This window comes from Salmo trutta, chromosome 28 (assembly GCF_901001165.1).
Source record: "Salmo trutta chromosome 28, fSalTru1.1, whole genome shotgun sequence".
NCBI classification, from domain to species: domain Eukaryota; kingdom Metazoa; phylum Chordata; class Actinopteri; order Salmoniformes; family Salmonidae; genus Salmo; species Salmo trutta.
Genome location: NC_042984.1, coordinates 33673560 through 33700906, shown reverse-complemented (window position 1 = coordinate 33700906; position 27347 = coordinate 33673560). Strand labels below are relative to the sequence as shown.

General features: G+C 43.5%; 1 protein-coding gene across 2 annotated transcripts in view; it reads right to left on the bottom strand.

Moving 5' to 3' along the window:
• Positions 1-27347, bottom strand: part of rtel1 (regulator of telomere elongation helicase 1) — a 64827-nt gene that overhangs the window by 8302 nt on the left and 29178 nt on the right. For both annotated transcript variants that reach the window (XR_003870267.1, XM_029719721.1), the window contains exons 22-27: positions 26261-26407; positions 25899-26014; positions 20726-20849; positions 10952-11132; positions 6161-6324; positions 3049-3144 (exon numbers count right to left, since the gene is read on the bottom strand). Coding sequence is in view for 1 of the 2 variants with exons in the window: in XM_029719721.1 (XP_029575581.1) it covers positions 3049-3144; positions 6161-6324; positions 10952-11132; positions 20726-20849; positions 25899-26014; positions 26261-26407 (828 nt within the window). In the remaining variant the exon portion in view is untranslated. The remainder of the gene's footprint in view (positions 1-3048; positions 3145-6160; positions 6325-10951; positions 11133-20725; positions 20850-25898; positions 26015-26260; positions 26408-27347) is intronic.

Here is a 27347-nt window from a genome sequence, read left to right as displayed (position 1 = left end):
TGAGGGGGCCTAAACGAGGTGGAAGGAAGACTACTTGGAATTGTACGAGGTCATCACCGGGGAGTGTACTGTGGAAAACATTCAAAAACGAGGGGACAAAAGAGAGCGTCAAATCTACTCCATACTTTGCAGTCCTTCCAGGATTTAGAAATTCTGGAGGTGTCACACAATTTTAACCAATGACCTTACTTTTACAGCATAGGAAAACTGAACAAAAATTAAAAAAACATAGCATGCCACAATTTCAAAGATTTGACTGAGTTACAGATCATAAGGAAATCCGCCCATTGAAATAATTGAATTTATGGATTTCACATGACTGGAAATACAAATATGCATCTGTTAGTCACAGACACCTTAAAAAAAATAAAAAAAAAATGGGCGTGGATCAGAAAACCAGTCAGTATCTGGTGTGACAACCATGTGCCTCATTCAGCGTGACTCATCTCCTTGGCATAGAGTTGATTAGGCTGTTGATAGTGGCCTGTGGAATGTTGTCCCACTCCTCTTCAATGGCTGTGCGAAGTTGCTGGATATTTGTTGTCACGGGAACATGCTGTCATACACGTCGATCCAGAGCATTGCAATCATGCTCAATGGGTGACATGTCTGGTGAGTATGCAGGCCATGGAAGAACTGACAGCTTCCAGGAATAGTGTACAGATCCTTGCGGCATGGGGCTGTGCATCATCATGCTGAAACATGATGTGATGGTGGCGGATGAATGGCACGACAATGGGCCTCAGGATCTCGTTATGGTATCTCTGTGCATTCAAATAGCCATCGATAAAATACAATTGTGTTTGTTGTCCGTAGCTTATGCCTGCCCATACCATAACCCCACCTCCACCGTGGGGCACTCTGTTCACGGTGATATCAGCAAACCACTCACCCACACGAAGCCACACACGTGGTCTGCGGTTGTAAGGCCGGTTGGACATACAGTCAAATTCTCTAAAACGATGTTGCAGGCGTTTTATGGTAGAGAAATGAACATTAAAAAAAATTCTCTGGCAACAGCTCTGGTGAACATTCCTGCAGTCAGCATGCCAAATGCATGCTCCCTCAGACATCTGTAGCATTGTGTTGTGTGACAGAACTGCACATTTTAGAGCAGCCTTTTATTGTCCCCAGCACAAGGTGCACATGTGTAATGATCATGCTGTTTAATCAGCTTCTTTGTCAAACAAAGTAGGGCACAAAAACAGGGATCTTCTATTTCAGCTCATGAAGCATGGGATCAACACTTTACATGTTGCGTTTATATTTTTTTCAGTGTAGTTCAATCAAGCCTGTGTTGACAAACTTTTCACTCCGTCAGCGCATTTGTGACAAATTGGTTTTATGTCAATAGTTGTGTCATTGGTGTTAAATAAGTAATTACTAAGATATACAGGGACCTTGAGCATTCCCTCCAATAGCAAATATTACAGAGGGAGGGGTCTATATTAAATAATATGTAAAATATGAGGATTCCATTGCTCATTTGGTGTGTCTAAATACAAAGTGTCATTGGTGTTACTCAGTTTAAAGGAAGGCTAATTATATTGTGAACAAAATTATTAATCATATCACTTTAGTAAATGTTCTTTTAAAGGGTTAATAATCGTTCATTTTATGCATCTGTGGCCTACATTTAAGAAAATCCTCAATTACCTAAAATGTGTCATTGGTGTTACTACTCCTAGTGGTGGCACAATGTTATCACAATGGTACAAATTATTTAAAATATTTAGATGATTTAGAATAGTAAGATCTAACCAAATTACATTTAAAAATGCAGAAATAGTAAGTAAATTATTTCCAAAATGCTATGCCCAAATCAATGCCACCGCAATTCAAAGAACCACCCTACTATAACAGAGGATTGATTCACCATAGTGTGAAATCAACCTACAACTTAAATTAAATTAAACGCTTAGACTTTTAATAGTTGGGCATCAGCACACATTTCAGCAAATACATGTCTGTTTCAAATAGCTGCTGGGTCCAAATTAATTGTTTACAAGGTTACCATGGACACCGCTCTAGTCATAATTTATTTTATTCTGTCATTGTTGCTAGCCATTGCGCCACCAAAAAGAAAACATCAAATTCAAGCTAGCAGTGATCAAACTCTGGGTGTGCCGTAAGATGATCAGGGTGAACGCAAAGGAGATCTACGACACCGAGTGACAGTGGAGCCTCTGACTTCGCTGCTGGTGCAGGCTGGCTTGACAAATTCCTTAAGTGTATTGAGTTCTCAGTCAGACGGCGCACTACTGTTGGAAAGAGACGCCTGGCTCAAATAGAAGCCTGACGCTAATAAGCGCCGATTGTGTTCAGTGATTGAAGCAAATAAACGTCCAGGCTATTAATTAAAGTTTTACAGTAGTATATTTGATAAAACCATCTGGACAAAATTAAACTGTACATTTTTCATAGTCCATACGGTGACCTGAATTTCTCTTGAAAACCTACTATTTAGCCAATTTTATCAATTTGAATGTGTCACAGTTTGAATGTGTCACAGATTCAAAACGTATATTACGTCACAAGTTAATTTAACAAAATGACAGTGCCTTTTCATTGTACCTAGGTAATATTAATACAAACCATGAGGATGTTCACGGTTGGCCAAACAGACAAGACTCAACAATAGGTAATAGGCATGTACAGCACGATTTTCCGTGAGTCAGTATCACACACAGAAACCTCCGTGCCAGAATAAATAATGGAACTCCCGTTCTATGTATTTTGTTCCACAAACCCCAGCCAACGCATCCTTGTGCCAATGATGATAGGGATCAACAATGCGGGTTGACACATAAACAATGGAGTGAGAGGCTCTTGTGACTGTGGTATGAAGACAGTGTATTGGAGCTGGGGGCTAGTCTTAGCGTTAGCCTTATAGGGTATTTCTGAAATAATTGTTTGTGCCATCATTCCTCTGTGACCAAGCCGCTACAAGTTGGGGGAAGCGTGAGGATGAGTTACACAGACCTCAAACTTAGTGCACTATAGAGCTTTTAACAGCAGTTGTGTTTAGACATCCAGTATTTCACATACCCGTTCTTGGACCACTTTGATTTTTCGTTTTCCACCACGCAATTCGTCATCCACCCGCTTGTCGTACTGAAGAGACAGCGTGGATATGCGATTAGCCTAAACAGAATGGAACCATTATCAGACAATGTTGTTAGCATCATCAGCAGTTTTATTCAGTACTACATTTATACTAAAAAAAAAAACATACACTTTTGCTATGATCACCTACTGTATGGTCCTCCTAAATCTGCTGTAAACAGCCGTTACCTTACACTACCTCAGCTCATAGCGTCCCTGGATAATAAAAACAGAACCTTACATGAGCTTATTATATTATTTTCTCATCATGGTCTATTGATTGATCCATCGTGACCAAAGAAAAAAAAATATTTTTTTAAACTTTAGGACATTTGATATTTCAGGAAACTATTGAGAGAAAGAGCAGACGGGATATGTTTTCCCCCCTCAACTCAAAGATATCATATGGTTACGTTACAATCTCCATACTACACCACTTTGAATACATGCCCAATACTTTGGCTCATTCTAAGTCGCATGCTAAGATATTGGAAGGAACAAAGTCTATAGTGCATGACTGACTAACTTTAAAAGTAGTGTTACCACATCCAATAACTAGCCTAAGCTTGCAGGTATCTATTATTTATTTCGTAACTTACTAAACATGTGTATTGAGACAACCACCGCCTCCACATGGCTTTTGGGAACTGGAGCCGGAGAGCGTTTTGTTCAGACCATAAACACACAGAATTTGTTCAGCGTTAAGTGGGAAATGGCATTTAGAAAAAAAGAGTAAACAATAGGCCAGTATAAAAAGGTGCTCAACCACTGGTGGTGAATCTGTCATCCAAAGGGTAATATAAGCCCTGTAGTTTTAAATGTGTGACCTTTTGATTGTGCTGATACAAATAGACTGTATGGCTTTACAAAATGTTAGTGAGCGGATGACTGGAAACTGTATGTAGTGCTTAGCAAGTGTCACATACTTGCTAGCGATAAAGGAAACAATAGCATTATGTTTCATTTATTACAAGTATAAAATTATATTTGATTTAAATCGGTTTGATTTAATAATGTTAATTTTAACAAATAAAATCAATGAAAAACAGTATAAGTATTTCGTAGACAATTGGATGAGGGGAGTAACAGAAATAGATAGAGCTTATATTACCATTGAAATATTATCTAATATAGTTTTCACAATTCCTGACATTTAATCCTAGTAAAAGTTCCCTGTCTTAGGTCAGTTAGGATCCCCACTTTATTTTAACAATGTGAAATGTCAGAATAATAGTAGAGAGAATTATTTATTTCAGGTTTTATTTCTTTCATCACATTCCCAGTAGGTCAGAAGTTTACATACATTCAATTAGTATTTGGTAGCATTGCCTTTAAAATGTTTAACTTGGGTCAAACGTTTTGGGTACCCTTGACGCCATCTATTTTGTGAAGTGCACCAGGCCCTCCTGCAGCAAAGCACCCCCACAACATGATGCTGTCACCCCCCAATAAGTTGGGTAAATTTATTGTGGAAATTCCTCCTGACAGAGCTGGTGTAACTGAGTCAGGTTTGAAGGCCTCCTTGCTCACACATGCTTTTTCAGTTCTGCTGACAAATTTTCTATAGGATTGAGGTCAGGGCTTCGTGATGGCCACTCCAATGCCTTGACTTTGTTGTCCTTAAGCCATTTTGCCACAACTTTGGAAGTATGCTAGGGGTCATTGTCCATTTGGAAGACCCATTTGCGACCAAGCTTTAACTTCCTGACTGATGTCTTGAGATGTTGCTTCAATATATCCACATAACATCATGAGGAAGGAAAATTATGTATTTTGTGAAGTGCACCAGTCCCTCCTGCAGCAAAGCACCTCCTCAACATGATGCTGCCACCCAATGCTTCACGGTTGGGATGGTGTTCTTCGGCTTGCAAGCGTCCCCCTTTTTCCTCGAAACATAACAATGGTCATTATGGCCTAACAGTTCTATTTTTGTTTCATCAGACCAGAGGATATTTCTCCAAAAAGTGTGATCTTTGTCCCCATGTGCAGTTGCAAACCACAGTCTGGCTTTTTTATGCCAGTTTTGGAGCAGTGGCTTCTTCCTTGCTGAGCGGCCTTTCAGGTTATGTCGATATAGGATTTGTTTTACTGTGGATATAGATACTTTTGTACCTGTTTCCTCCAGCATCTTCACAAGGTCCTTTGCTGTTGTTCTGGGATTGATTTGCACTTTTCGCACCAAAGTACATTCATCTCTGGGAGACAGAATGCGTCTCCTTCCTGAGCGGTATGACGGCTGCGTGGTCCCATGGTGTTTATACTTGCCTACTATTGTTTGTACAGATAAACTTGAGGCGTTTGGAAATTGCTCCCAAGGATGAACCAGACTTGTGGAGGTCTTTTTTCTGAGGTCTTGGCTAATTTCTTTTGATTTTCCCATGATGTCAAGCAAAGAAGCACTGAGTTTGAAGGTAGGCCTTGAAATACATCCACAGGTATACCTCAAATTGACTGAAATTATGTAAATTAGCCTATCAGAAGCTTCTAAAGCCATGACATTTTTCTGGAATTTTCCAAGCTGTTTAAAGGCACAGTCAACTTAGTGTATGTAAACTTCTGACCCACTGGAATTGTGATACAGTGAATTATAAGTGAAATAATCTGTCTGTAAACAATTGGAAAAATTACTTGTGTCATGCACAAAGTAGAGGTCTTAACCGACTTGCCAAAACTATAGTTTGTTAACAAAAAAATGGTGGAGTGGTTGAAAAACAAGTTTTAAATGACTCCAACCTAAGTGGATATAAACTGTATGCTAGCTCATATTTAGTCAACTAAAACACGTTTTTGCTCAATGCTGTGGGTTCTTAGCATTTACCAATCAGTCTCCTTATTTCATCACTTAAGGACGGTTTCCCTAAGTGAGTCCAGGACTCAGCTTGATCTGGTACAACGATATTGGCAGTTGCATCAAAGCAGTGCAACATGCATTTCTCCTTCTGCATCAGTTTAACCAGACGTGTTCAGTAAAACATTCCTTGATATTATTTTGAAGGACCACCATCCTCGAACTCATCTGTTCAGACAGAGGTTTCTGTAGTAAAGCCAAGTGTACCCTCTCCTCGCCCCCTAGGGCCTCGTCTTCATCTCCATAGCGGCTGTCGCTGTGCTCCAGGGCGTCCAGCAGGCCGGCTGGCCTCCTCCGGCTCGCCTCCATCTCCGTTTCGTACTCGATGCACAACCTAGCCATGCCGTTCCCCTCACTGCCGCCATGCTCATCTGAGAACAGAAACAGGAGACAGGTGATGAGACAAGTCACTTCCAGACCCACAAACATGACCAGACCTGTGGCAAATGGTTCAGGTCTCTCCTGAAAAAGTAATTTTGCATCATCTCAACAAGACTAACCTGGTTAAATAAAGACTTTCATACATTACAGCTGCACTTGATTTAGTTTGCCCACCCATTACAATGGAACCAATAGAATAGTCCCAACAGTGGAAACGTCAAATTAAATCACATTTTATTTGTCACATATGCGGAATACAACAGGTCAAATTAAAATCAAATTGTATTTGTCACATACACAGTTAGCAGATGTTAATGCGAGTGTACTGAAATGCATGTGCTTCTAGTTCCGACCATGCAGTGATATCTAACAAGTAATCTAACAACTTCACAACAACTACCTTATACACACACACACACACAAGTGTAAAGGAATGAATAACAATATGTACATAAAAATATATATGGATGAGCGATGGCCGAACGGCATATGCAAGATGCAGATGATGGTATAGAGTACAGTATATACATATGAGATGAGTAGGGTAGGGTATGTAAACATGATAAAGTTGCATAGTTTAAAGTGACTAGTGATACATTTATTACATCCAATGTTTAATTATTAAAGTGGCTAGAGATTGAGTCAGTATGTTGGCAGCAGCCACTCAATGTTAGTGATGGCTGTTTAACAGTCTGATGGCCTTGAGATAGAAGCTGTTTTTCAGTCTCTCGGTCCCAGCTTTGATGCACCTGTACTGACCACGCCTTCTGGATGATAGCGGGGTGAACAGGCAGCAGCTCGGGTGGTTGTTGTCCTTGATGATCTTTTTGGCCTTCCTGTGACATTGGGTGGTGTAGGTGTCCTGTAGAGCAGGTAGTTTGCCCCCGGTGATGCGTTGTGCAGACCTCACTACCCTCTGGAGAGCCTTACGGTTGTGGGCGGAGCAATTGCCGTACGAGGCGGTGATGCAGCCCGATAGGATGCTCTCGATTGTGCATCTGTAAAAGTTTGTGAGTGTTTCTGGTGACAAGCCGAATTTCTTCAGCCTCCTGAGGTTGAAGAGGCGCTGCTGCGCCTTCTTCACCACACTGCCTGTGTGGGTGGACCATTTCAGTTTGTCCGTGATGTGTACGCCGAGGAACTTAAAACTTTCCACCTTCTCCACTACTGTCCCGTCGATGTGGATAGGGGGGGTGCTCCCTCTGCTGTTTCCTGAAGTCCACGATCATCTCCTTTGTTTGGTTGATGTTGAGTGAGAGGTTATTTTCCTGACACCACACTCCGAGGGCCCTCACCTCCTCCCTGTAGGCCGTCTCATTGTTGGTAATCAAGCCTACCACTGTAATGTCGTCTGCAAACTTGATGATTGAGTTGGAGGCGTGCATGGCCACGCAGCCATGGGTGAACAGGGAGTACAGGAGAGGGCTGAGAACGCACCCTTGTGGGGCCCCAGTGTTGAGGATCAGCGGGGTGGAGATGTTGTTACCTACCCTCACCACTTGGGGGCAGCCCGTCAGGAAGTGCAGGACCCAGTTGCACAGGGCGGGGTCGAGACCCAGGGTCTCTCGAGCTTAATGACGAGTTTGGAGGGTGCTATGGTGTTAAATGCTGAGCTGTAGTCGATGAACAGCATTCTTACAATGGTATTCCTCTTGTCCAGATGGGTTAGGGCAGTGTGATTGCGTCGTCTGTGGACCCATTGGGTCGGTAAGCAAATTGAAGTGGGTCTAGGGTGTCAGGTAGGGTGGAGGTGATATGATCCTTGACTAGTCTCTCAAAGAACTTCATGATGACGGAGGTGAGTGCTACGGGGCAATAGTCATTTAGCTCAGTTATCTTAGATTTCTAAGTTGGCTGCGGTGAAGGAGAGCAGGCAGGTTTTGGTAGTGGGCCGTGTCGTTAGCACTGTATTGTTCTTAAAGCGAGCAAATAAGTTATTTAGTTTGTCTGGGAGCAGGATATCGTGGTCCGCGACGGGCTGGTTTTCTGTTTGTAGTCCGTGATTGACTTTTGACCCTGCCACATATCTCTCGTGTCTCAGCCGTTGAATTGCGACTCTACTTTGTCTCTATACTGACGCTTAGCTTGTTTGATTGCCTTGCGGAGGGAATAGCTACACTGTTTGTATTCGGTCATGTTTCCGGTCGACTTGCCCTGAATAAAAGCAGTGGTTCGCGCTTTCAGTTTTGCATGAATGCTGCCATCAATCCACAGTTTCTGGTTGGGGAAGGTTTTAATAGTTGCTGTGGGTACAGCATCACCGATGCACTTGCTAATAAACCTGCTCACCGAATCAGCGTATTCATCAATGTTATTGTCCGACGCTATGCGGAACATATCCCAGTCCACGTGATCGAAGAAATCTTGAAGCGTGGAATCAGATTGGTCGGACCAGCATTGAACAGACCTGAGCACGGGCGTTTCCTGTTTTAGTTTCTGTCTATAGGCTGGGAGCAACAAAATGGAGTCGTGGTCAGATTTTCCGAAAGGAGGGCAGGGCAGGGCTTTGTATGCGTCGCGGAAGTTAGAGTAACAATGGTCCAGGATTTTTTCCTCCCGGGTAGCGCATTCGATATGCTGATAAAATTTAGAGAGTATTGTTTTCAGATTAGCCTTATTAAAATCTCCAGCTACAATGAATGCAGCCTCAGGATATGTGGTTTCCAGTTTACATAGAGTCCAATGAAGTTCATTCAGGGCCATCGATGTGTCTGCTTGGGGGGGATATATACGGCTGTGATTATAATCGAAGAGAATTATATTGGTTGATAATGCGGTCGACATTTGATTGTAAGGAATTCTAGGTCAGGTGAGCAAAAGGACTTGAGTTCCTGTATGTTGTTATGATCACACCACGTCTCGTTAATCATAAGGCATAACCCCTCGCCCTTCTTCTTACCGGAGAGATGTTTTTTTTCTGTTGGCGCGATACGTGAAGAAACCAGGTGGCTGTACCGACTCCGATAGCGTGTCTTGAGTGAGCCACGTTTCCGCGAAACAAAGAACGTTACAATCTCTGATGTCTCTCTGGAAGGCAACCCATGCTCGGATTTCGACTACCTTGTTGTCAAGAGACTGGACGTTGGCGAGTAGTAAACTCGGGAGCGGTGCGCGATGTGCCCTTCTACGAAGCCTGACCAGAAGACCGCTTCTTCTGCCCCTCCTGCGGCGCCGTTGTTTTGGGTCGCCAGCTGGGATCCGATCCATTGTCCTGGGTGGTGGACCAAACAGAGGATCCGCTTCGGGAAAGTCGTAATTCCTAGTCGTAATGTTGGTAAGTTGACGTTGCTCTTATATCCAATAGTTTCTCCCGGCTGCATGTAATAAGGCCTAAGATTACCTGGGGTAACAATGTGTTACGTTCCCCAGTTTCTGTGCTGTGGTTTGTATATTTTCATGTATGCGTTTCAGGAAATGGCTTCCTGAAATTCTCCAAGCAGCTGATTGGTCGGCCCCATTGCTAATTGGAGAGCTGACCCCGCCCCCTCGTCAGGACGCAGCTGTCTCCCATTAACAACTCCTTCTGAAGCTTTATAAGCCAGTGTTCTGTTTCTCAGCAGGGGAGATGATTGCTGAGAGAGAAGGCTGATGGCTAATTCTGTGTTCAGAGTTTTCTTAAGTATTGTGTAGCTGCTGATTTGAGGTATGTGTGTGTGTCAATAGACTTGTGGTTTTGATTATTGGAATTGCTTACTTACATTTGTGTTATTCTGTTTCATTTGTTCCCAGGGGGGAAGGGGAAAGCACCTAGGGAGTGCTTAGGCAAGAGGCCTGCGGGCATACATAACCCGTAGTAGTTTACTGTCTATGCACACTAGGAAAGACCTGGGCGGACCATCCCTGTATTTTGGTTAGTGCACCAGGTGGTGCTAGTTAGGTAAGTAGTGGGTAGGCAGGTAAGGTAGGAGAGGGGGCTTTGATATTTACTTTCTTTGCTTTGGTTCCGTCCAGCCCCTTTTCCCCAAACTTACCGTGCAACGGAATAAATTCCCTGTAAACTGTAATTCTCTGCCTTATGTCATCCTTACTCACACCTACAGTCCATACCTCTTTCACACCACGGAGAGTTGAGTTGTAGCAGGATGTTGCGTTCCCTCTTCCGAGAGGCGTGCGTAACACAATGTAAGAAATAATACATAAAAAAACAAAATACTGCATAGTTTCCTGAACGCGAAGCGAGGCGGCCATCTCTGTCGGCGCCTGATGTTATATGTAGACCTTACCGTGAAATGCTTACTTACAAGCTATTAACCAACAATGCAGTTCAAGAAAGAGTTACTAAATAAACGAAAGAAAAAAAATTCAAATAACGAGGCTATATAAAGGGGGTACCAGTACAGAGTCAACGTGCAGGAGTACAGGTTAGTTGTGGTAATATGTACATGTAGGTAGGGCTAAAGTGACTACATGGACAAATTACCACGACTAACCTGTACCCCCGCCGGAGGAAGCGTTAAGTCAAGTACATCTCAAATAGTATTTAATAGGTATTGAAAGCAGATCTGCACATGACAGAACTGATGAGAAGCAAAAGCCTAAGGAGACATATTGTTATGCAACTAAAACGTTCACTCAAACCATGCTTGGTGCCACTGCATGTGTGGTGTTGATACTCACTCAGCCGTCGCCTCTTCAGACTGGGCACGTGGGAGTCCAGTACTTTGGCCTTCTGGGCGAAACCTCCCTTGGTGGAGCCCTCGGAGGAGTGGCAGGGTCCGGCGCTGACACACTGAGCATCTGCCGAGTGTACCACCCCACCACAGCTCCCCTTTGCTGGCTTCTTCTCCGGAGGAGGCCTCTGGGACATTGGAGCAGTCAAAGAGTTCAGAGGTCAAGATTAAGGTCAGAATTCAACAAAAATTGGTCTCACATCTGCAGTGAAACAACAAAACCAAATGGAGGAATAACAGTTTCATCCCCAGTTGTGCAACTCTGAATCACCCATTGACACTACCCACAGTCTAATCGAGGGAGATTGACTCCCTGTTCTGAGGAAAGGCTAGATGTAGACTTCAGTTCTGACGAAAAATCTTGGCTACAGTTCTGAGGAGAGCCGTAGGCTACAGTTCTGAGGAAAGATGTACAGTTCCCAGCCAAATGTATTGGCAACCTTGACCATTTTTTAAATAATTCCCTAATTCTTCTATAATTAATTAATAAATAAATAAATATATATATATATTGGATTCTCAACATTGCAGACACATTTTTGTTTTTGAAACTTAAGTTTACAATTTTAATTTCGAGAAGAAGATTCAAGAAACATGGGGGAGGTTTGATAATGCTGTGGGGTTGCTTTGCCGCCAGCACCGGAGGCCTTGAACATGTGCAAGGCATCATGAAATCAGCAGATTATCAAGGTGTTTGAGTCCACTATTCAACCCAGTGTGCAAAAACGGGGCATCCCTTGAAGGTGGGTCTTCCAGCAGGACAACGACCGCAAACACATCAAAAAGCACTGTCAAGTTGTGTATGGTTCACACTGCAGCTCTTTGCCCAAACTTGAAAAAGGCCTTTAAGGACGCAAGGGACAACTCAATTTTCTTCTGACTTCTTTTATTTCTTTAGTCAGTTTAGTTAGTTAATTAGTTCTTTAGTTACACTGTTGTGTACTCAAATGGTCTGCCTGGTGTTATACGCTTGGGTGGAAGGTCACTCATGATCTGTTGGCACTTTCTGGCCCTAGCCTTTCTGCACACCACACAGTTGTCAACTCTCTTTTTAGCCAGCTTCTGGCCTTTTATCACCCAGGCTTTCTTCCTCATCCGGAGGAGTGTACCTGCTATTTCTTCATGGTTTGCATCATGGGCCTCTTGGGCTAGGAGAGTGGATATCCATGCCTCATATGGTAGAATTGGTACAGCAGTCTCGTCCTCATCAAAGATCTTGAACCTCCCTCCACAAACCAAGAGCCCAGTCTCTTCATCTCTGTAAACAGTGAGTCTGTTGAGAGTGGTGCCTTGAAAGGTTATACCTTCTTGAGCTGCAAGGAACAGGTCTGTTAGTGCATCTTCACACTCCCCAACAGTGAGTACAGCTTGTTTGCCTCTGGACTTCCAGTTTGTTGAAAGAATTTCCTCCCACTTTGGTTTATCTGAGGCTGAATTCCTGGTCAACACTTCTTTCCATTTCGTTGCAGCTCTCCAAACCCAGGCAGTGACTCGGATCAGCCTGGTCAGGCTGCTGAATTTCCTGATGTCAATCAGTTTTGTTACCGCAGAGCCAGCTGGTGGTCTTCGGATCTTAGTCTTAGGTTCATCTGGGTTATTTTGCCTGCTTTGCTGTGCATCACTCTGACTTTCCTTCTGAACTCCCACTTCAGGAAGTACATCATTCTTGTTTCTCTTGGCCTGCGCTCTGGTCAGTGCTGCAGATAAATATTTCCTTTGAAGTTTGTTTATGCCTTCCTTGGCATAAGCTGCAATTTCTTTGGCTGACTTCTGTGGCCACTCTTCCATGGGTTGCCACAGGAACGCTGGTCCATTTTGCCACATGGAATCTTCTTGGAGGTCTTCCGGGGCTGCCCCTCTTGTTATGATGTCAGCACTGTTCAGGCCTCCCGGGATCCACCACCAGTCTTCGACGGATGTGGATTTCTGGATCTCTCCAACTCTGTTCGCAAAGAAAGATTGATACCCATAACTGTCTCTCTGGATTGCTCCCACCACAGTTTGACTGTCGTGCTGCGCAGACAGCACCGCAGATTTCAGCTTTCACTGCCTCCCCCTTTTGGTCCAAAGGTGTGAGTTTTGCTTTGGACTCAACCAACCTGACTTGGATGCCTTGCTCGGTTTCCCATCTGAAGTACACTACGCCTCTATAGCTCTTCTCACTTCCGTCAGAGAATGTTATTCCCCAAGGTTTACCAATCCAGTTGACTGGTGTGAGGCTTCTGTGGAAGGTGATTTGGCTAAGACGTGTGTACTCAAACAGTTTGATGGCTTCTTCTCTCAATTGTTCAGACAGAGGTTTGTCCCACGTGTTTCGGGTCAGAGTTTTGCCTCCAGCTTCTTGAAACGCCTTTCTGACAAGAATGGCACCCTTTTGTTTGGCAGGTGTGACGAGGCCTATTGGGTCATACAGGCTAGCTACTTGGCTTAGCAGTTCTCTTCTCGTCAGTGGGTTTGGAGTTTTCCCTCTCACCTCTTCTTCAAGGAGATTTTGTCCGACTCTCATCTTCTTTTTCCTCTTTGAGAAATTGATTGAAGTCATAAGGTACAGTTTGTCCTCTTCAACAAGGTATCCAACTCCAAGGGCTTTATTGTCTCCTTTCCTCATCTGGTTTGGAAGAATAAGTACTGTCCCTGACACCGCTCCTTGTTCTCCTGGTACGATCTCCTGCCTCCCACTTTGGCCTGACCGGACCCAGTGTTTGAGGAAGAATCCGTCTGTCCTCAGGATCTCTTCAACTCCTTTGGTGTCCTTGTCCAGCTTTTGTAAGTCATTATGGGAAGTCAGGATGTCATCGACATAGGCATCCTCTTCAAGGATCCTACGTTCCTCCTCCAGGTGAGCGAACATGGGCAGTTTTGCTCTCTCTCTCATGGCCAGTTGTGCAATGCACCCTGCTGGTCGATCGCCAATGTTGACACTGGTGACGGCATACTCTTCAATCTCTTGCTCCTCAGTGTTTCTCCAGAGAACTCTGTGGAGATGCATCTCCAGGTTTTCTAACCACACCGAATTGTACATCTTCCTGAAGTCGCCAAGAGCAGCATGGACACCTCTTCTGAACCTGAGTAGTACTGCTCGGATGGGATTGAGGACATCAGGCCCTTTCAGCAGCAGGTCATTCATGCTGACCCCTTTAAACTTCTGGCTGCTGTTCCATACCAGTCGCACAGGTGTTGTGACAGAGTGTGGGTTTGGCGCCACCAAGTGGCTGACATACCATACTGGTCCTTTCCAGCTGGCGATCATCTCTTTGGTGAGTTTCTTTGCTGCTCTTCTCTCCACCATTTCCTGTACTTGAGCTGTGTATGCTATTTTCCACTCTAGCTCTTTTTTTAGTTGTTTTTCTGTTCTTAAGAAGGTGGCTTCAACCCCACCCCTGTTGTAGGGAAGGGAACTTGGATCTTGAATCCAGGGGTATTTTGTGTCCCAGTGCGGTTTATCGCTGTGTGCATCTGCTTTGATGTAGGTGAGGCCTTTCCTTATGATCTCCAGCTCCCTTTCCTCACTCAGATTCATTTCCTTGCCTCCTGGTTGACAATTGCCGCACCGGCATCCTCCACACTTCGGTTCGCAAGCTGCTCCAATGCTATCCCATTTCCACCAATCCAAGAACTCTCTGCGAGCAACTGTGCTTTTGGTTTCAGCTGTGAACTCTTGTGTTTTAGTTCTCTTTTGATACTTGACAGCAGTTGCTCTCATGGATTGAGCAAAGTGCGTTCCAGACCTGTGCGCGGGCGGCCATATCGACTTCTTCAAACAGATCTGGATGTGCTCCACCAACAATCTTTCCTAGCGGGCTCTCCCATAAGACAAGGTCTCCAATCACCTTCACTCTTTGCGGAGCAAGTCTTCCTTCGTGGTGGCTTATCAGTAGCTCAATGCTCTCCGGTCTCCTCAGATCTCCTAGACTGACTTCTGGGAAGAACTTCTTGAGTTGCTCAGGTTTGATGATTCTGTGGATGTTGGCAATTTCATTCAAACCATAGCAGACAAGCTCATGGGCTCTTTCTGTGCCTCTAGGCATTTTGACCCTCACTCTGAGGAGATATCTTCTGGTTTTAACCTTCATGGCCATCCCCCCAACTCCATGGACGACTAAAGTGATGTTTTCACTTCGAAGATTTAATCTCCTGGCAGCTCTGTGGGTGATATAATTTGTGTCTGATGCCAAGTCGATCAGGGTTCCAATTTTTTGTCCTGCATTGGCAGTTACCTCGAGCAGCATTAGAATAACTGGCAATTCTTCTACTGCACTTGACACAATCTCTCCAAGCTGGATCTTTTCACCTTAGTTTGTCTTTGCGGTGATGTTGGTGAACGCTCTCTTGAATTTGTCCGCCATCTCTGGGGAGAGTTTAGATACAAATTCTTCCTGCTCCTCAGTCCGCGTATGCCTTCTCACATTGAATTGTCTTCTTTCTGAGTCACTCCTCCTGAAGTCTCCCTTCAGGCATAGAAATAAATGGTCTTTTTTACAGTTTCTGTTCCTGCACAGGTATGTCTCTTTGCATTCATCATCTTCTCCATGACAGACCAAGCACCTCTTGCAGGCCCCCAGCTTTTCTACAGCAGCCAACTTTTCCACCGGCTTCAGTTCCTTGAAACGCTTGCAAAAGAATATATTTTCTCTGTGCTTTTCATCACCACACACACACACACACACACACACCACACAGCCTCCTTTTGTTGTGGACCGCGTGGACGCATATTTCCTCTCCATGCAAGCATTTCTCTTTTCTGGCCTTTCACTCACTCCCAGCTGCTCCATTTTTTCAAGAATTTCCTCGTGTTTTCAGGAATTTAAGAAGGTTCTCAAAGTGATTGTCCGGTGTGACATTATTCCTCGGATTAACCATGAAGACAAGCCACTCTCTCTTGATGTCGTCAGGTAACTTGCTTTCTATGGATCTGATCACTAGAGGGTTGTTGATGGCTCCTGTGTTTCCAAGCTCCGTGAGGTCATCCAGGGCCTTCTCTATAGTTTGGATCATGTCGATAACTTTCCTAGGCTTATTTGCCCTTAAAGCAGGAATTTTCTCCAGATCCTCCATTATCTCCAAGGCTTGTTTCCATATCTGTTCTCCAGCAGCCTGAACATGTCCTCAGCAGTGTTGTAAGAAGACAAACGGAGGCCTCTGCATATCCTCTCATCTAATGGTCAATGAGTTGGATCCTCTTTACCTCGACTGAGCCTGTTGGTTCCCCCTGCTTTTGCAGACTCTCCCAGTCTCTTCTCCATCGATGGAAATTCCTTTTATACCCACTGAACTTGGGTAGACAGATTGGCTTTATCCTCAGTGTCGGTTGTGGAGCTGGCATGGGCACCTGCAGCACTCTCCCTCTGTCTCTCTCCTCTTCTGCAATTCTTTGTGCTGTGAGAAATCCTGCCCTCCTTGCTTCAAGGTTGTTGCCAAATGCCTTCAGATCCTTCACTCTCCCTCCGAGCCTTTCCTTTTCTGCCACCGGAATCCACATCTCCCACTCTGCTAGGCTTGCGATTGCATTTTGGACTTGTGTTTTCACACTATCCCACCGTAGCTCAAAGCCATCTCTGTTTACAGCGGTAACAGGTATATGAGCAACTCCATCACAGGCTGTCTCGGTTTCATGGATTGCAGACTTCACCTCATTTTCGCCATATCTAGGCCATAGATTGGACTGGACTATCTCCCTGACCTCATCCAATCATGCTTCGCATTCTTGGAACGTCTTCTCAACTTCAGTCTGCTTCTCCTTGCTCAGTTTAGCTTCTTCACCCTCATCGGTTCCAGCTTCAATGTCTGCCAGAAGGCCAGCCCTGGACTCGTCATTTGTCTCACTGACCGTCCTCGCCTCCGACTTGAGCTTCTTGAACTCCTCTTGTAGTTCTCTTTTAGTCATGTGCTTTGCGACTCTGCTGAGGAAGTTTGCCTGCTTGGTAAAAGTGCTTTTAGCTAAAGTTATTTTTTGCTTCAGCTCCTTCACTGTTATTCCAAGAGCTTCCTCCGCCATGTTGAGATGTCAGTCAATATTCCTCTCTGCGACGACAGCTTTCCTGACTTCAGGCCGTTAATCCTTTTGTCTTCACTGCCACGCGGTTATCAACTGTCAAGTTGTGTATGGTTCACACTGCAGCCCTTTGCCCAAACTTGAAAAAGGCTTTTAAGGACTGAAGGACGCAAGGGACAACTCAATTTTCTTCTGACTTCTTTTATTTCTTTAGTCAGTTAGTTAGTTATTTAGTTAGTTAGTTAGGTTGATAACCGGTTGAGTCTCCAGAATCCTAAATGAGCTGAATGTGTATGAATGAGAGTCTCCTCTTCCGTAAAGGACTTCCAGTGAAATGCTTTTCCAAACATTTCACCACCTGCTATCACAAAGGTGCACCAGTATATATGTTCCCCAGGGAAACACAAGCTAATGATGGGTTCCACAATGCATACACTCTTTCGCCCCTGCTGGTGTTTTATCTTTGAAATCAGTTGAAGATCTGAACGCCTTGAATATGAATACCTGTCTTTTGACGCAACAAGCACACAGGAATGGTTCAAGAATAAACACCGGACTGTTCTGGAGTGGCCAGCGATTAATCCAGATCTGTATCCCATGGAAAACCTACGGTGAGATCTGAAAACAGTAGTTTGTCGAATGCACCCCTCAAAATTGGCAAAATTTGAGCAGTTTGCAGCTGAAGAGTGGGCAAAACCACCAGTAGAATGGTGCAGCAAGCTGATGGCTACGAAAAGCATTTGTCAGCAGTTATCTTGGCCAAAGACCGTGCAAACCAAGTATAAGCTCTTCTGTGCTAATAATTTTATCCATGCCATTTGTTTTTCTTTTCAGAATTGTTATTGTAAACTTCAGTTACCAAAAACTAAAATGGTTCAAATTGTGTGTGGAGACCAAAAGTAATTTTGAATTTCAACAAATGTTTGAAGAAATAAGGAATAATTTTAGAAAAGTGCAGGGTGCCAATACATTCGGCCAGAACTGTAGGCAAGGGGTTCCCAAATCTGTTTGTGTCTGGGACCCCTTTTGAGATGGCAAATTCATCAGGAACCCCCTCATAATATCAGAACACAACTCCTACTTTATAGCGCAAAAAAAATTGCATACAAGTATCTGCAGTTTAATGTTGCCCATGCTACGTCAATGGGTTGCGCAGTGCATTCTGGACGATTCTGGGACAAGGAGCGCTCTCCTTCAAAGAGTCTATTGGGCACTAGCTCAAAAACTTAACATTAGCACGAATTTCGTCAACAAGAAGTACAACATTACAAATCTTTTCCCGAGATATGAGATAATTAACTTGTCATCTGTAATATGTTATAGCTTTGGAATAATGACTATGTACTTACAAGGGAAATAAGCATGTTTCTCGAAATATACACTGACTTAAAGGGATTGTGTGACGATTAGCTTAGCAACCACATGACGCAGTATGACAACGTGAACGCAATTGGTCGACAGTCTGCTGGGTGGGACGTTATACAGTGCATTCAAAAAGTATTCAGACCCCTTCACTAATTCCACATTTTGTTACAGCCTTATCCTAAAATGAAAAAAAAAAATATTTCTGGGGAAGGGTACCAACACATTTCTGCAGCATTGAAAGTCCCCAAGAACACAGTGGCCTCCATCATTCTTAAATGGAAGAAGTTTGGAACCACCAAGTCTCTTCCTAGAGCTGGCCACCTGGCCAAACGGGGGAGAAGGGCCTTGGTCAGGGAGGAAACCAAGAACCCAATGACCACTCTGACAGACCTCTGTGGAGAACGGGAGAACCTTCCAGAAGGACAACCATCTCCGCAGCACTCCATCAATCAAGCGGGCACATGACAGCCCGCTTGGAGTTCGCCAAAAGGCACCTAAAAGGACTTTCAGACCATGAGAAACAAGATTCTCTGGTCTGATGAAACCAAGATTGAACTCTATGGCCTGTATGCCAAGCATCACATCTGAAGGAAACCTGGCACCATCCCTACGGTGAAGCATGGTGGTGGCAGCATCATGCTGTTGGGATGTTTTTAGCAGCAGGGACTGGGAGACAAGTCAGGATCAAGGGAAAGATGAACAGAGCAAAGTACAGACAGATTCTTGATGAAAACCTGCTCCAGAGCGCTCAGGACCTCAGAAGGTGAACCTTCATCCCAGTCTAACAGAACAACGACCTTAAGCAAACAGCCAAGACAATGCAGGAGTGTCTTCGGGACAAGTCGCTGAATGTCCTTGAGTGGCCCTGCCAAAGCCCAGACTTGAACCCGATCAAACATCTCTGGAGAGACCTGAAAAAAGCTGTGCAGCGACGCTCCCCATCGAGCTTGAGAGGATCTGCAGAGAAGAATGGGAGAAACTCCCCAAATACAGGTGCCAAGCTTGTAGTGTCATACCCAAGAAGACTCGAGGCTATAATCTTTGCCAAAGGTACTTCAACAAAGCACTGAGTAAAGGGTCTGAATACTTATGTAAATGTGATATTTCAGGTTTTTATTTGTAATAAATGTGCAAAATTCCACAAAAGAAAAAAACTGTCATTATGGGATATTGTGTGCTGATTGATGAGGGGGAAAAACGATTTAATCCATTTTAGAATAAGGCTGTAGAGTGACAAAATGTGGAGAAAGTCAAGGGGTCTAAAGACTTTCCAAATGCACTGTACGTTCCTCCATTCATATCTCCTAAAAAGGCAGACAAATAGGAAAAATGTGCTAGACCCTCTGTTAAATTACACATTTCTTGAGGAAGGAATATCGCAAAAAGAGACAAAATAGCCTCCAAGACTCTACTCAGCAAACTGGATGTAGTCTTTCACAGTGCCATCCGTTTTTCCCCATATACTACCCACCACTGCGACCTGTATGCTCTCGTTGGCTGGCCCTCACTTCATATCCGTTGCCAAACCCACTGGCTCCAGGTCATCTATAAGTCGCTGTTAGGTAAAGCCCCGCCTTATCTCAGCTCACTGGTCACCATAGCAGCACCCACCCGCAGCACGCGCTCCAGCAGGTATATTTCACTGGTCAGCTCTAAAGCCAATTCCTCCTTCGGCCGCCTTTCCTTCCAGTTCTCTGCTGCCAATGACTGGAACAAACTGCAAAAATCACTGAAGCTGGAGACTCATATCTCCCTCACTAGCTTTAAGCACCAGCTGTCAGAACAGCTCACAGATCACTGCACCTGTACATAGCCAATCTGTAAATAGCCTATCCAACTACCTCATCACCATATTGTTATTTATTTTGCTCCTTTGCACCCCAGTACCGCTACTTGCACACCCATCTTCTGCACATCCATCACCCCAGTGTTAAATTTGCCATACTGTAATAATTTCGCCACTATGGCCTATTTATTGCTTCACCCCCCTTATTTGCACACACTGTATATAGACTCACTCTATTGTATTATTGACTGTATGTTTGTTTATTCCATGTGTAACTTTGTGTTGTTGTTTGTGTCGCACTGCTTTGCTTTATCTTGGTCAGGTCGCAGTTGTAAATGAGAACTTGTTCTCAACTAGCCTACCTGGTTAAATAAAAGGTGAAATAATTGTATTTTTTTAAATGACCCAGGGCAATGATATAACATCACTCAGATGCACAAAAACAACAACATTCAAAATGGGTGAACCTTTCCTTTAAGGGTTATTATTACAGTACATTCCAAATGTATAATTTAACGGTTCCCTCTCAAGCAGTCAGAAAGTCACTCAAGATGTACTCTTCTACTTGACCCACTTACAAGTTTCTGTGCAACTCTGAAGAACTGCGCCACGTCACGGACCACATTTCCAAAGTTGTCGTAAGTGCGCACGTAGGGCCTTATCCATGAGGGTAGCTGGGCACGTGCGTCTGTGCTTTTGAACCTGGAGGAAATAGCCAACGGACACTATAGAGTTGCATGATAGGAAAAACTCTGGTAACACTAGAACGTTCAGTAATAAATCATTTAAGGCATTTACAAACAGTTTGTTCACCATTTATAACTCATTACTACCACATTGGAGAAGGTTGGTAAGCTACTGCTTATTCTTTATCATTGATATGATTTAAGCCATTTTGACACCTTAAAAGAGCATCAGGTACTGCTGGAATGTCTACCAATGTCCATCTTTTTTGTGAGAAATTACACTGGTCACTCAAAACATTTATAAAGTATAGCCTAGATAGCCATCACTTCATATGAGGAACCACAAAAACGCTTTACTAATGATTAGTCAACAGTTTAAAAAGGACCTATATTAAACATCTTATGAATTATTTATGAATACAAGTTGTTTGTGTGTGAATAACTAGCTTACTAACATTTACAAATGGGAGAAATGTTGAGCAAACGTTAAATGCCTTCTAATTGGTTTATTACTGACTGTTATTAGAAAGTGTTACCAAAACTGTAACAGTCAGTCTGACGATACTGACAGAGACACTAGATTGAATAATCCACCCTTACAACAGAACAATGTAAACAGAAGTTCTATTCAGTGTCAATATTGAATAGAGACAGACATGAGTGACTCTATTGAAAAAATAACTAATATTGGATTCGGGGTGAACATTGAACACTGATATACTAGAGACATGATAGATCAGAAGCAGAAGGATAAAGCATAAAGGAGTGTAAGAGACTGGTTTTTACATCAGAAGTTACAGGGTATCTGTAGGAGACAGTGGCTGTGGAATGTGCTGGGTGGATGGGAGTAAGTCACGGGAGTGCGATAGGGGATACGGGTGGAGAGCTTTGGATTAGACATCAAGGGGTCAGGTCAGGTCACCATAAGGAAGACAGAACGGTTTATTACGCTATCACTTTGTCTTCCTGTCGAACCATAAGATGTAAGGATTGGAGAGAAGGAGGAGTGTCTAAAGTGGAGTATATATATACACTTGTAGTGGTGGAAACATGTCTTTGTCTGAATTACAGCTGTAACGACCCTTTGGGAAGAATTAAACTTGGTTAAGCTTCACTAGTGTCCATGAGTTATTTATTCAAAATTGGAACCTAACACTACCTACCAATACATAGATGAGATAGCTGATGTTTTCAACTTCAACATAATAGCTGGTGATTCCTAAATCACTATAACGTTAATATTCTATATTGATGGTGACAAGTGATGACTTGCACATACTGTACAGTACCAGTCAAAAGTTGACACACCTACTCATTCAAGGGTATTTAATTATTACTATTGTCTACATTGTAGAATAATAGCGAAGACTTCAAAACTATGAAATAACATATGGATTCATGTAGTAACCGAAAAAGTTTTAAACAAATCAAAATATGTTACATTTGAGATTCTTTGAAGTAGCACCCTTTGCCTTGACAGCTTTGCACACACTTGGCATTCTCTCAACCAGCTTCACCTGGAATGCTTTTGCAACAGTCTTGAAGAAGTTGCCACAGATGCTGAGCAATTGTTGGCTGCTTTTCCTTCACTCTTCATCTCAATTGGGTTGAGGTCGGGTGATTGTGGAGGCCAGGCCATCTGATGGAGCACTCCATCACTCTACTTGTTGGTTAAACAGCCTTTACACAGCCTGGTGGTGTGTTGGGTCATTGTTCTGTTGAAAAACAAATGATAGTCCAACTAAGCCTAAACCAGATGGGATGGCGTATCGCTGCAGAATGCTGTGGTAGCAATGCTGGTTAAGTGTGCCTTGAATTCAAAATAAATCACTGATAGTGTCAACAGCAAAGCACCATTACACCTCCTCCTCCATGCTTCACGGTGGGAACCACACATGCGGAGATCATCCGTTCACCTAATCATCGTCTCACAAAGATTGACTGACCATGTCAAAGTAATGATGGACTGTCGTTTTCTTTGCATATTCTTGCCATAATATGGACTTAGCCCTATTTTTGGGTTATCTTCTGTATACCACCCCTACCTTGTCACAACACAACTGATTGACTCAAACGCATTAAGGAGGAAAGAAATTCAACAAATTAACAAGGCAGACCTGTTAATTGAAATGCATTCCAGTTGTGCAAAGCTGTCATCAATTCAAAGGGTGCTACTTCAAAGAATCTCAAATATAAAATGTATTTGTTTAACACTTTTTTGGTCATGATATGATTCCATGTGTTAATTCATAGTTTTGATGTCTTCACTATTATTCTAAAATGTAGAAAACATTAAAAAGGAAAAACCCTGGAATCAGTTGGTGTGTCCAAACTTTAGACAGGTACTGTAGGAGTTATGAGGCAAAGGACGATGACTAGAATCCTATAGGACAATATAGTTGATGTGCCGGTCATGTGATGTTTACAATGTTAACCTCTATTTCTAGAGACATGTCATGTTCCGTCACCAACGCTGCCTGAAGAAGAATATAGGCTGATCTGCTCCTACTTGAATATACAGTTGAAGTCAGAAGTTTACATACACTTAGGTTGGAGTCAATAAAACTTGTTTTTCAACCACTCAATAAATTTGTTGTTAACAAACTATAGTTTTGGCAAGTCGCTTAGGACATCTACTTTGTGCATGACACAAGTAATTATTCCAACAATTGTTTACAGAAAGATTATTTCACTTAATCACAAATCCAGTGGGTCAGAAGTTTACATACACTAAGTTGACTGTGCCTTAAACAGCTTGGAAAATTCCAGAAAAATGACGTCAATTGGAGGTGTACCTGTAGATGAATTTCAAGGCTTACCTTCAAATTCAGTGACTCTTTGCTTGACATCATGGGAAAATCAAAGGAAATCAGCCAAGACCTCAGAAAATGTAAACCTCCAAAAGTCTGGTTCATCCTTGGGAGCATTTTCCAAACGCCTGAAGGTACCACGTTCATCTGTACAAACAATAGTACGCAAGTATAACACCATGGGACCACGCAGCTGTCAAACCGCTCAGGAAGGAGACGCGTTCTGTCTCTTAGAGATGAACGTACTTTGGTGCAAAAAGTACAAATCAATCCCAGAACAACAGCAAAGGACCTTGCGAAGATGCTGAAGGAAACAGGTACAAAAGTATCTATATCCACAGTAAAACAAGTCCTATATCGACATAACCTGAAAGGCCGATCAGCAAGGAAGAAACCACTACTCCAAACCCGCCAAAAAAAAGCCAGACTAGGGTTTGCAACTGCACATGGGGACCAAGATAGTACTTTTTGGAGAAATGTCCTCTGGTCTGATGAAACAAAAATATAACTGTTTGGCCATAATGACCATTGTTATGTTTGGAGGGAAAAGGGTGAGGCTTGCAAGCCGAAGAACACCATCCCAAACATGAAGCACGGGGGTGACAGCATCATGTTGTGGGGGTGCTTTGCTGCAGGAGGGACTGGTGCACTTCACTTGTTGGCAATCACAGAGGTCAGACGTTTCTTGTAGTTGGCCACCAGGTTTGCACACATCCCAGGAGGGATTTTGTCCCACTCCTCTTTGCAGATCTTCTCCAAGTCATTAAGGTTTCGAGGCTGATGTTTGGCAACTCGAACCTTGAGCTCCCTCAACAGATTTTCTATGGGATTAAGGTCTGGAGACTGGCTAGGCCACTCCAAGACCTTAATATGCTTCTTCTTGAGCCACTCCTTTGTTGCCTTGGCCGTGTGTTTTGGATCATTGTCATGCTGGAATACCCATCCACGACCCATTTTCAATTCTCTGGCTGAGGGAAGGAGGTTCTCACCCAAGATTTGACAGTACATGGCCCCGTCAAATGATGCGGTGAAGTTGTCCTGTCCCCTTAGCAGAAAAACACCACCAAAGCATAATGTTTCCACCTCCATGTTTGAGGTGGAGATGGTGTTCTTGGGGTCATAGGCAGCATTCCTCCTCCTCCAAACACGGCGAGTTGAGTTGATGCCAAAGAGTTCCATTTTGGTCTCATCTGACCACAACACTTTCACCAGTTGTCCTCTGAATCATTCAGATGTTCATTGGCAAACTTCAGACGGGCATGTATATGTGCTTTCTTGAGGAGGGGGACCTTGCGGGCGCTGCAGGATTTCAGTCCTTCACGGCGTAGTGTGTTACCAATTGTTTTCTTGGTGACTATGGTCCCAGCTGCCTTGAGATCATTGACAAGATCCTCCCGTGTAGTTCTGGGCTGATTCCTCACCGTTCTCATGATCATTGCAACCCCACGAGGTGAGATCTTGCATGGAGCCCCAGGCCGAGGGATATTGACAGTTCTTTTGTGTTTCTTCCATTTGCGAATAATCGCACCAATTGTTGTCACCTTCTCACCAAGCTGCTTGGCGATTGTCTTGTAGCCCATTCCAGCCTTGTGTAGGTCTACAGTCTTGTCCCTGACATCCTTGGAGAGCTCTTTGGTCTTGGCCATGGTGGAGAGTTTGGAATCTGATTGATTACTTCTGTGGACAGGTGTCTTTTATACAGGTAACAAGCTGCGTTTAGGAGCACTCCCTTTAAGGGTGTGCTCCTAATCTCAGCTCGTTACCTGTATAAAAGACACCTGGGAGCCAGAAATCTTTCTGATTTAGAGGGGGTCAAATACTTATTTCCCTCATTAAAATGCAAATCAATTTATACAATTTTTTACATGCGTTTTTCTCTATATATTTGTTGTTATTCTGTCTCTCACTGTTCAAATAAACCTACCATTAAAATGAGAGACTGATCCTTTCTTTATCAGTGTGCAAACGTACAAAATCAGCAAGGGACCAAATACTTTTTCTCCCCACTGTACATGTTTGTAAACAATTGTTGGAAAAATTACTTCTGTCATGCACAAAGTAGAAGTCCTAACCGACTTGCCAAAACTATAGTTTGTTAATTAACAACACATTTATTGAGTGGTTGAAAAACAAGTTTTAATGACTCCAACCTAAGTGTATGTAAACTTCAGACTTCAACTGTACCCGATGATCACCTGAAATGACCAGCATGCACCCCTGGTGATCACCTGAAATGACCAGCATACAATACTGACCTGTGGTCGCACAAGAAGATAGCCCCGTAGTCATCACGGTGGCGAATGACTCTTCCAATAGCTTGGTTCACTGCCCTGGACGCCTGCTGTCTATACCAGTTCTGCCCCGATAGGTACTACAGACACACACATGGAAAGACAGAGAAACACACTTATTAACTAGATGTCCAACTTCTTAGTGCATGAACATCTTTGCCAAAAATGTTTTAAAGTAAATGTTTTGTTTGCTTTTAGTGAGAAACAAAATGTGAATTGACAATTTACATGAACTTCACTTCTGTAAGGGTACCCATTAGTGAAGTCCTAATAAATCCTGTAATATATCATCAGTCTGAGGACCAGCGAAGGGGCTTCCTCTATACCTGCACCCCAGGGGTCTTCTTCCTGCACATCTCATCCAGGTACTGCATCTTCAGAATGACCCGGGGGTCCATGCGGGGCGGGAATGGGAGGCCAGTGATTATGACCCCTCGGCCATACGTGTCAGCAAAATCCAGCCCCTCGCTGGCCTGGCAGAGGTACAAGGAAACCAATCAAAGCACACAGAAAACACCATGTATGGGCTTAAGATCAATTCAGAGTGATGTCTCCATGCGTTGTCAAAATTGTAGCGACCTTAACCTAACACTTAGCGACCTCGTTAAGAGGTTTGGATATCTTGCCGAGACAGCTGAGGTAGTGGTCAATTTCACTTCGAGTCAAAATGCAAGTCGAGATCTACCGCTCAGAATTTTTTGTATTTTAAACATGACTTATAAAAACAGAAGCCTATGCAACATTAACCTTTTACAGTTCTAGAACAATGAGGTTTGTGCAGTAGGTTTAGCCCAATACATTACTGCATATGGGATATGCTTGAATTGCCCTGCCAATGTTGCTCTTCTCAGACCATTTCAAAATAATATTTCAAAACTTGATGTATGATCACACCAGTAATAGATCAGTTGTTGTAGTACTTGTGAAGCACAGCTCAAGTGAGCATAAAATTGATGATTGAAAATATATTATCCACATTTTTTTTCTCCACTGGTCTGACACGGTCAGTCTCAGCGGAGGGAGGTAGAGAGCAGCTCCCTCCCTCCACTGAGACTGAACAAAAAGGGGACAACATCTTCCAACTGATTGTGAAACTCGAGTCGCACCGCATTATTTCTGCTTTTTTCATTTTCTACATTGGTGTCAGAAGTGGGATGGAACCCGTGAGGCCATCAGAGGGCCATGTGCAACTCAGGAACTTGGTATACAGAGGCGCGGGAAACGCTTCCCCGAAGGAAGGGGTAGTATAGCATCCTTAACCCAAAACCTTGTGACCTCGCCAAACAGTTTGGATGTCTTGGCGTAACAGCTAAGGTGTTGGGTTGACAGTCACTGGACACGGGTTCAAGTCCCAATCAGCGGTACCCCCTGAATTTGCTACAAGATATTTACGTCAAAAGGCTTAAACAATAT